General features: G+C 34.7%; 1 protein-coding gene and 1 pseudogene across 1 annotated transcript; both read right to left on the reverse strand.

The window, feature by feature from the left end:
- Positions 1 to 6,084: 6,084 nt before the first annotated feature.
- Positions 6,085 to 7,099, reverse strand: LOC122035032 (LOB domain-containing protein 15-like). The gene is made up of 3 exons (XM_042594397.1): positions 7,051 to 7,099; positions 6,700 to 6,961; positions 6,085 to 6,606 (listed from the first exon to the last, which is right to left on the reverse strand). The coding sequence occupies exons 1-3, from the start codon at positions 7,062 to 7,064 to the stop codon at positions 6,232 to 6,234; spliced, it is 651 nt and encodes a 216-aa protein (XP_042450331.1). The 5' UTR covers positions 7,065 to 7,099; the 3' UTR covers positions 6,085 to 6,231.
- Positions 7,100 to 10,149: 3,050 nt separating this feature from the next.
- Positions 10,150 to 10,311, reverse strand: LOC122035461 (annotated as a pseudogene).
- Positions 10,312 to 10,637: the final 326 nt, after the last annotated feature.

Below are 10,637 nucleotides of genomic sequence, written 5' to 3' on the forward strand. Positions count from 1 at the left end.
ATTCAGGCATCTCCTGATTTGTTGATAAAGGAGCATTATCCTCCTCCTCTATCTTATATAGAGGAATTGTCTTATCAACTTCAACTCGTGTTGGGAACTCAGTTTCAAGAAAAGTAACATCTCTTCACTCTATTTCAGATATGGTTCCATCTTGTTGCTCACCAATAAAGATATAACCCTTAGAAGTCTCAGAATACTTTATAAAGATACACTTCTAACCTTTGGGTCCTAATTTTTCATATTTGTGAGTCTTACCATGAACGTAAGCAGCTGACCCTTAAGGTCTCAAATTACTCAAATCAGACTTTCTGTCTGTCCAACGTTTATGCGGGGTAGATGAAAATGACTTTGAAGACATTTTGTTAAGTATAGATTGCAACTAATAATGCATCTCCTCAATAGGAGATTGGCAAATTAGTCTGCGCCATCATAGACCTAACCATTTTAAGAAGAGTCCTATTTCTTCTTTCAGTAACCTTATTTTACTGTGGAGTTTCAGGGATAGTTAGTTGTTTAATAATTCTTTTCTCATTACACATTGTCTTGAACTGATCAGACAAATATTCACCTATACGGTCAGTGCGCAAGGTTTTAACCTTATGTTCCAATTGATTCTCAACTTTGTTCAAGTAATGAATGAAGCAATCAAATGTTTTATATTTATGAGAAATCAAATACACATGACTAAAATAAGTAAAGTCGTCAAAAAATGTAATGAAATAAGAACTCTTATTTCCAGCCTTCAGATTCATTGGACCATAAATATCTGAATGAATCAATTATAATGGCGGTTTAGCCCTAATAGTCTTGTCAAATAGTTTCCTAATTGTCTTTCCAACAAGACAATGCTCATATATAGACAAGTTAATCTTCGCATGAGTGCCGAAAAAGGCACTTCTTAGCTAATTTATTCATTCGTTCTTGTCCTATATGTTCTACTCTAGCATGCCAAATTTAATCATTAATATCAACATTACTAGTAAGAGCAATGTTTGAAAAACAACCATCATTATTATTTGGTTCTACATTAAGAACCATAAAACCATTTATTACATAACCATGCCTAATTAACACAGAGTTAATTCGAAGTTCCACACAACGACTATAAAAATTTACACAATAACCTAAACCAAGAAGACAAATGATGAAAACCAGATTCTGTCGAATCTCAGGAGCATACAGGACATCATGTAGAAACAAGGTACGCCCACCACGTAGGTTGAGCTTGCAAGTGTCAATTCCTTTGACTTCAATTCTTGCATTGTTTCCTACATATATCCATTTGTTGCCAACTGGTATTTGACGATACTCCACATATGTAGCTCGATCACGAGCTATATGGTTCGTTGCTCCTGAATCTACAATTCATAAAGGATAAGAATCAGCTAACAACATTGTACTTGCAACATAATGCTCAGGAAAAGAAGTTAAAGATGGATCTACCTTTTAGGGCTCAGTACAATCCCGAGCAAAATGACCCTTCTTGCTATAGTTGAAGCAAGTCAGCTTACTTTTAGGTTTTTGTCCATATTTCTTTCCTTTCTTCTTGATTTGGTTTTTAGCGGCAACATCACTAGCCTCATTTCCTTTTTTCTTTCCTTTCCTAAACTATCTTTTTTTTTCTTAGAACCAGAACCTTCAGCTACAAAATATTGACCAGAAATCCTTGCGGATTTAATCCTCTCTGCCTCAAGTTCTACATGATGTGAGACATCAGTGAAAGTCTTGATACTCACACTGTGAGTCAGATTCTGTTTCATTATTTCTCAAGAATTAAGAAGGGAACGGATAACTGTCTGAACCTGTTGTTTATCGGTCAACGCATGACCAGCAGTCTTAAGCTCTTGAATCATGTTACCCATCTCCCTGAGATGTTGGGCTATTGTAACATTTGAGCATTTTTTTACAACTATCAAACTTGATTGTTAGCTAACTGAGCTTACTCAGACTTACTCCACTGTACTTCCATGCCTTATAGGCATCAATGTCACATCTGTGCTGTGTTGTAGAACCATCAGCCAGTTTGTCCGTGAATTGATTTACAGCCTCTAGAACTTCTTGTTCCTCAAGGACGTATTGTATCTTGAGGTGCCGTATTTTGTAGTTATCCCCATATAATTTTGCTCCTTTATTGAGTTCGGCTATGATATTTTTAGTTGTCATAATCTACATAAATAAACATATTATTTATTATTTTAATGTAATTCATATACATGCAATTAATTATTAACTCACTATAAATTAGAATTGGTTAACAAAATCAAGTGACAATTATGTTTTCACTCATCATTTGTATGTTCCAATCTAATCAATATTGATCAATTATATTACACACATCCCATCAAATAAACTAATCATTTTTTATATGAACTAATCATATGGATATATGAACTAATATAATTAAACATGAGCTAATCATGAATATGAACAAATCATTGAACATGAATGAATAATGAAATAAACTAATCATTTTCAAGTTTGTTAACAGATAACATAACTTTTCATAACATAACTCTATTCATACATAACGACAGGAATTATTGCACGACTCAGAAACTAAATATGCTAATACTGTTTGTACATAACGATAGTAAATAGAACACTAGTAACATAGATAGGCTAGCATCACTCCCACTAGGATAAATGCTAGTACAATGGCCATTTGTATCCCGTTCATCCCAGACTTGATGATGGGTGGATCAGCCTCAGATATATTCATCAGATCCATTTCTGGATCTTCTACACACTCTTATGGATCCTTTTCCGATTCTTCGGGATCCATCTCTAGATTCTCCTCAAAATCTTCAGGGTCCATTTATGGATCCTCTTCAAATTCTTCGAGGTCCATTTCTGGATCCTCCTTAAAATCTTTGAGGTCTATTTCTGGATCCTCCTCAAAATCTTCAGGGTACATTTCTGGATCCTCCTCAAATTCTATGGGATTCGGATCCTCCTCAGATTCTTCAGGATCCCATTCCAATTGAAGTAAATGGTTGCACATCTCTGAATATGAGATGTGCCCTTCAGAATCGTCCCAAAGTTGGAGTGCTATCTGCTTAAGACGTTCTGACGGTAAATAAACCAAACCCCATCTTCTGTGCGTGTCTTGGATTGGAAACTCTTCTCACTCGAGTTTCCAGAACAACCAATCAAGCTGACCAATAAGCCAACCGACTCTGTGATCTGGGTCATATTCCAGCTTCTTGATCACCTCCCAAAGCTCATGTTGTTGTTCATAGCGAGCAGTCATCGTGTATATTGTTTGTAGTATCTGGAATTGAAAGCAATGATGTCAGTATAAAATCGACAAATCAGTAACAAAATCGGTCAAATTCAATTCCTACATATATATGGAACAAATATATACAAATAAGAAAAATAAATTTTCTTTATTTGAGAAGTCTTGGTTAACTTACATTGGATTTGTCAATCAAGAATCCAGATCTTACGCTTAGTCCATTGTCCTTATTAGAGCTAATCTAATTTGCACAGGGATTTTTAACCTATGTTCTGTTATTGTTTAAGCTCATTTAAGTCAATCTCAAACTTATTGATCAAACTTAAGTATGTTTGATCAATCCAATGTCCATTGCATTAAGTCTGGCCAATTAGAATAAATCTATTTTGTTTATCAAATCTAACAATAGAACTAATCTGGTCATATTTTGTCAGCTCAATTTATCTAATCAAAATCATCCCAACTAATTCAATAATAAACTGATCTGGTTAAACCAATAAATGATTTGAACCAGATATAACTATTATTGAATCAAACTGGTCTGCTTAAATCAACTAATGATTTAAATCATACTTAGATTTGATTGAATAAGTTGGTCTAGTTTAATTTTTAATTAATTGAATCCTAAATTAATTAAATATATATTTATTAATTAATAATACATTTTTATATGCATTAATTAATTAATAAATATATTTAGTTAAATTTAAAACATGAACAGTACTGTTGATGCATGGTTTTTTTTATTAATTGTCTTTCGAAAAACTTTATTTCTCTTCCTTTTTATTTAATAAAACTAAAAATTTTCTCAAAGCTCAGCTTCATTACAAATACTATCCATCCCTTATTCTTTTTAAATCGATTGAGATTTTATTCCATTGATTTAATTAAACAAATTGATTGATTAATCAATTAAAACATGATAAAAAAAAATTGACGTGCATTTAATCGATTGATGAATCAATTAAGCACATAAATCATTGTATCGTGAAATTAATCGATTTAAATTTTTTTTTCAATTGATTCAAATGAATGAATCAATTAAAACATGAAAAATTTTACTGTGCCATCAAAAAATACTGTTCATCTTCCCCGTTTTTCTTGTGCTCTTTTTCTCCTAACAAATACGGTGGCCCGTCAATCGCCGACTTTTCAAACACGATCATCTGCGTTCACCGGCCACGGAAGCCAGTAGCTGGCCAATATTAATCGCATATCGCAATTTCGTTCAGCGACAACAAATTACGATTTTGCCAACAAAATCGCGGGCAGAACAGAGAAAATTCCAAGGATTTTTCATGCACTTAGAACTAATGCTATGATACCATTGTTGTTCCTAATAGCATGATACAAACAAGAAATGAAACATGTAACTTCTCACAGTGATCTCCTGAGAAGAAATCGAAGAAGCCGCAGGTGATGACGCTATTACTGTCGGAAGCGGGATCACGGAAGAAACCGGAAAGCTTTTCAAGTTTCACGAGCCAAATCCCTCTTGACAGATGTTCCCTTTGCCCACCGTCGCTTCACTGCGCACACACTGATCACCGTCGCACACACCTCTTTTGATTGTTCTTGGATGTCAATTTATATAAGAAACAAGTATCGGTTATACACCGATGCTTTGATGGTACTCAATAGGGGAAGATGAAGGTGAAAAGACACTCCTTCATCTTCCTAACGTTGCAACTAATGCAACGTCCAATATATGGGAAAGGTCAAGACACCAAACGAGATATTTTTTATCCGTTTGGAGCTTATCCTTAAAGTCATGAAACATATATTTCTATTGCTAAGTCTTAATATAAGATAGAATGACTTCATTATTAAAACACACATTAGATAACACAAATTTCATTTTATCAAAATTTTTACTTCATTCCACATTTGAATATTAGATGTCAAATGTTAAGTTGCTTCTCTTGAAATTGGCCACATATCAATGCCAATAAGGAGGAGGGCAAATTTAGGAATGAGAGTTGTGGTGGGTTTTGATGTAGAGAATTAAAGAGGTGGGCTGAACTTTGAACGTGGAAGGGATGGATTTTAGTGAACTAAGTAAAAAACTTACTAAAAACACTAAAGGAAAAATCACTTACAATACGTCGTAGTTGAGATTCAAACATTAAATTCTTTGATTCAATATAATAAAATTGTACACATATGTGATTAATTCATCAATATTCATGAATAAATATTATAAACTATTCGTAAATAATATTCATGAACAAAATTTATAAATCATATTTATTGACAAAACTCTTATTAAAGTTATAAATAGACAAATAAACTTGTAATATCAAACTCATTAATTAATCAAACAAGTTTAAAAATATAAAAAAATTTAAACAATCAAATAAACTCAATATATTTATTAATAAAACTCTTATCAAATATATTTAACAAAAAAAAAACTTTCAAAACAAGTAAACATACTTATAATAACAAATTTATTAACTAATCAAACATGCATAAAAAAAATATACAAGTTACAAACAATCAAATATAACATGGATCAAACTTGAGCTCATGAAGATAAATAAATTTGAATTTATTTTAAATTCTAATTATCTTATCATACTACGTGACATAGGAGGGTCAAACTACACACCTATTGTCCCCCTCCCTTTCTTTTAATGCTACTTAGCTCGAGATCTACATGAAAGCATGTGATCCACTTTGGTCAACGCCATAATGATCACGTGCACAAGCAATCTCAATCAGGGTCGAAGAATTCAATTCACCATCCCCATACTCTTCTTCCCTCTTTCCCAAGCACTCGAAATGGATCGTATGTTCATCTATATCTCCACCAAATTTGTGGTTTTCAATCATTTTCACCACTTGAAATAGTACAATTCATCAAGAACAATAACAAAAATAAAAATAAAAAAATTGAAGAAGAAGAAGAAGGATCATGCAACATGCGTGGATGTTCTTCATGCATGATATCTTTTCGTTGGTAGCTTAATTAATCCATAAAGATAATTAATTTACCCGAAGAACGATATGTTTTCGTTTGTGATCGAGCTGTAATCCATGGAGGAGGAGGAGGAGGAGGCTGGAGCTCTGGCCGGCCACGGCGGCGGGAGTGCGGCGACCGAGATCATCATCTGGCCGGAGGAGGAGGAGGGAGGTGCGGGGAGGATTGCTGCTGCTACTCCGGCGGCGGCGGCGGCGCCGGCTTGTCTGTACTTGCACTTGATGATCTCCCCTCGCACGGCCGTCAGCTCGGCTTCTAGGGCTTGCACCTGCTGCTGCAGGGAGGAGATGATCCCCATGCAGCCGTAGACCGGATCCCTCAGACGGATGTTCGCCTCGTAGACGAGGCTGTTCGTCGCGTCGGCTCTCTGGCTCTCCTGCACCTCCTGCCGGAAAGAAAGAAAGAAAGAAAGAAAAAATCAACCATCAGCTAGTTAGGACGACGCATGCATGCAACGACGGCGGCGGCGGCTCCTCACCATCAACATCTTGGAGACGTTGCTGGCGCCGAAGACCTTGTGGACGGACGCGAACTTCTGCGGCTCGTGAGGGGAGAAGTAGGGCGAGAAGGGGCACTCCTGCGCGCACCGCCGCCGCAAGAGCTTGCAGGCGGAGCAGGGCGTTATCCGGTTCAGGGCTCCGGCGGGGCCGAGCAGCTGCTGCTGCCGGCGAGCCATACTGTCGGCGGCGGCATCGGCTTCCCTCTTGATCTTCTTGCCTACTTCATCGACCAGCCTTTCCCTGCACGTTTTAATCATATTCCTAAGTAGGGTTAGGTTTTTGGGTGCAGAGATCGAGCATGAGATGGTTTAGGGTTTCGATTTGCTTACCGTGGTGTGGACATTTTCAGGCATGCTCGTGACCTGCAACAAAGAAGAGGGTCGAGATTGGAGAGAAGAAGAAAAGAAGAAGAAAAAGGGTGGAATATGAAGGGAGAAAGGAGTGCTTAGAAGGCAAAGGAGTGCTTAAAAGGCAAGTAATTAGGAGGAAGTGGACATGATAGGTTCAAATCATAAATAATAAATACAAAAACAAAAGGGAACAAATAACCAAAAGAGCACTTTTTTATATATATATATATATATATATATATACCAAATGGGGTAATACAAAGAGAGATCTAAGGGAAGAAGAATTGACCTATAAAAAATAGTTTTGATTTTTAAGAATTGCGTTTACTTTTAATTCTTTATATCATATATTAAATTAATAAGAATAAATACTACACTTAATGTTAGTCAACAGACTGTCCATAAATTGGGTAAGGGTGTGTCAGACCTATGCAATAGTGCAATGTTAGGGTGACGCTCAAGAATCCGTAATGAACTCCCCCTTATAAAAAATAATTTAATATCATACTTGATCTTAGCCAAAAAATTGAGAAAAATATGCTTTCTAACATTGCCAGCTCTCTGCTCGAACTCTAATTGATTTCTAATTGATTTCTAACCAAAAATATGATTTCTAATTGATTAATGAGAAAAAATTTCAATAATATGTCGTAGCTAAGTCTCAAACTCTAGATCACTGATTGATGTGTTTGTGAAAATTACTAATAAACCTTAGAATTATTTTCAGTATATATATATAAAATGTACAACTTTCGTAAGATAAGATGGGTCATATCATGTTACTTGCTCATCATTTTTTTAATAATATCCAGTTGTGTTGAATCATATATATTTGAAAAACTACTTAAACATCTTACCGTACATCATAGCTCAAGGAACATGATAGTTATGAATCATAGTTGTTACAATATGTAGTAACTATAATTCATAATTGCCACAATATATGTACAAGTGAGATCCTATTCAATTCAATATGTGCAAAGGTGTTGGTCCACATTGATCATATAATGTACAGTCACGGGTGTAAATGAATTGAAATGAATGGATAGTTGAATAAGATTAAAATACTAGTATTGGAATTCAAATTTGAAAGAAAAATATGTGATATTCAAATTTGATTCAAACCTCAAAAATTAAATGATTATCGCTCGAGCTTGATTCAAAATAAAATTCAAACTAAGTTGTTCAAACTTTAATTCGAGCAGAATTGGAATATAACTTGAAATTATTTAGATTTGAGTTTGATTTAAGTTATTCGAATCTTAATTTGAGTATATTTATATTAAAATTATGGGAAAAATTAAATAAATAAAGTTTGGCTCACGAGTCGCTCGTGAACAATTGAATAAAATATTATGAGCTCAGACTCAACTAAAAAAATTTATTGAATATATTCGAATTCGGCTCAAATCTGATAATTTTAAATACAAATCAATTTTTTTTTTGAGCTAATTTGAAAAACTCACAAACAAGCTTCATTCGTTTGAACTCTTAGTCGTAGTAGCTATAAATTATAGTTGCTATAATAGGTCTACATATGGTAGAGTTTCTATACATTGAGACTAGCGAGTAAAAAGAGATAATTTTATAAATAAAAAATGAAGTGAAAGAGAGGTGTGCTGTTTTCCAAAAAGAAAAACATTTAAAAAGGAATTGCAAGGACAAAGCTAGCTAGCAAGTTTATCATATTTGTTGGGATCAGTTCTTATATATAAAAAAAATGTATGATTGATTCTGTTGCATGTGTGAGAGGGTTGGGAATGACAGCTCTTTGTACAGTGACTTAACTGGCCAAGAGATCTTCAAATAAGGCATTGTGTTTTGCCACATTGGTCTCAAAATTATTCTTACTGCCTTCTAAGATTGTTGGTGCACCCATGAATGCTCATATCTTGCAAGTTGTGTGATTTTATAATTAAAGTTCTTGAGAAGTAATGTTTTACCAACTTGGTTCTTCAAGTAGTTGTGTGATGTTGATTGGTCATTCTTCCATTTGGGCCTCTACTCTAGATATCAATCAGCATGACATCATATGTATTTTTTATTTGATCTTTTATTTTTATTTTGCATAACGATGCAATAGGAATCTATCATGCACCACCGAGGGATGGCATTGCATCTTTATCCTCTTTACGGAGTCGACTTTGTGAACAATAACACTCGTCAAAGGGCTCGTCGGGAGTTATCGGGCGAGACCCCTCGAATGCTTAAGTGAGATTCAAAGAAAAAATAGCGTAAAATACATGATCTAGTAGAGAATAATATCACCTCCCTTATATACATAGAGAAGAGGTGCAAGGGATGGTGTTTTTCCCAAGTAAGGGGTGCACCTCATCAAAGGGCGCATCCCCTTTGTAACTTATCATAAGTCTTAGCCCGCATAAAAATCCACATATACTCAGGGTTGAACTGTCAGGTCCTTAATTTCAGGGTGGTCGATAGAGGGGCACTTAGACTAAAGATCCTCACGTACTTGGGCTTGAGCTCCCGAGTCGCTTCTGGGTGGCTAAGAGATGAAGCACTTAGATTCGATTCTTGAGTGCTTTCAGATCCTAAGGTACTCTGGCGCTCAGGCAATTTGACAGATCGGTAACTTAGATCAGATCGATAACTACAACGGTCTGAATTAATTTACAAGTAAAAGGAGGTGATCGTTGAACTTTGTTTAATTTAGAGGACAACTAAAGTTTGTGAAGATTGCATTGATTAAACTCCTATTTTTTTTTACCATATTATTCTACATTGGATTATGCTTTTATCGTATTATAATTAATTATAAGCAATAATATAGTAATTATTTAATTATAAGAAATAATATAGTCATTAATTAGTTTATAATAATTAATACTAAACAAAATAAATGGTAGGTGAATGACAATATCCATTATGTTAAGACAAAATTATATTCCATTAATTATCTTTTTTTTTAAATAATCATCCAAAATCTTCGTATCATTAATGATTCCATATTGACTTGAATAATTAATTTAATATCCTTTTTAAATAAGATTTTAGGGAATTAATTTATCGCACACATGTGTTGAAATTAGTACCCTATCCTTATAAATTAAATTTGGTAAAAGTATGCTAGACCCATGCAGTAGCGCAACGCTTGAGAATCCTAGCAGCAAGTTATCGTAACAGGCTCTTCCTTATAAAATTTAAATTTTATATATCAGATATTAAACTGATAAGAGCATATATTACACTTGATCTTATCCAAAAGGTTGAGAAATATATGCTTTCTAACGTGCCAATCCAAAATATTTATAGAAGTTTCTCCGTGTGTGGTGTTTTCAATCCAAGGTTGAGTGATGGCATTACATCTTTCTCCTCTTTACTGAGTCGACTTTTGAACAATAACACCCATCAAAGGACTCGTCGGGAGTTATCGGACAAGAGACCTCTCGAATGCTTAAGTGAGATTCAAAGAAACAATAGCGTAAAATACATGATCTAGCATAGAATAATATCACCTCCCTTATATACATAGAGAAGAGGTGCAAGGGATGGTGTTTTTCCCAAGTAAGGGGCGCACCTCATCAAAGGGCACATCCCCTTTGTAA

This window comes from Zingiber officinale, chromosome 11B (assembly GCF_018446385.1).
Source record: "Zingiber officinale cultivar Zhangliang chromosome 11B, Zo_v1.1, whole genome shotgun sequence".
Lineage (NCBI taxonomy): Eukaryota > Viridiplantae > Streptophyta > Magnoliopsida > Zingiberales > Zingiberaceae > Zingiber > Zingiber officinale.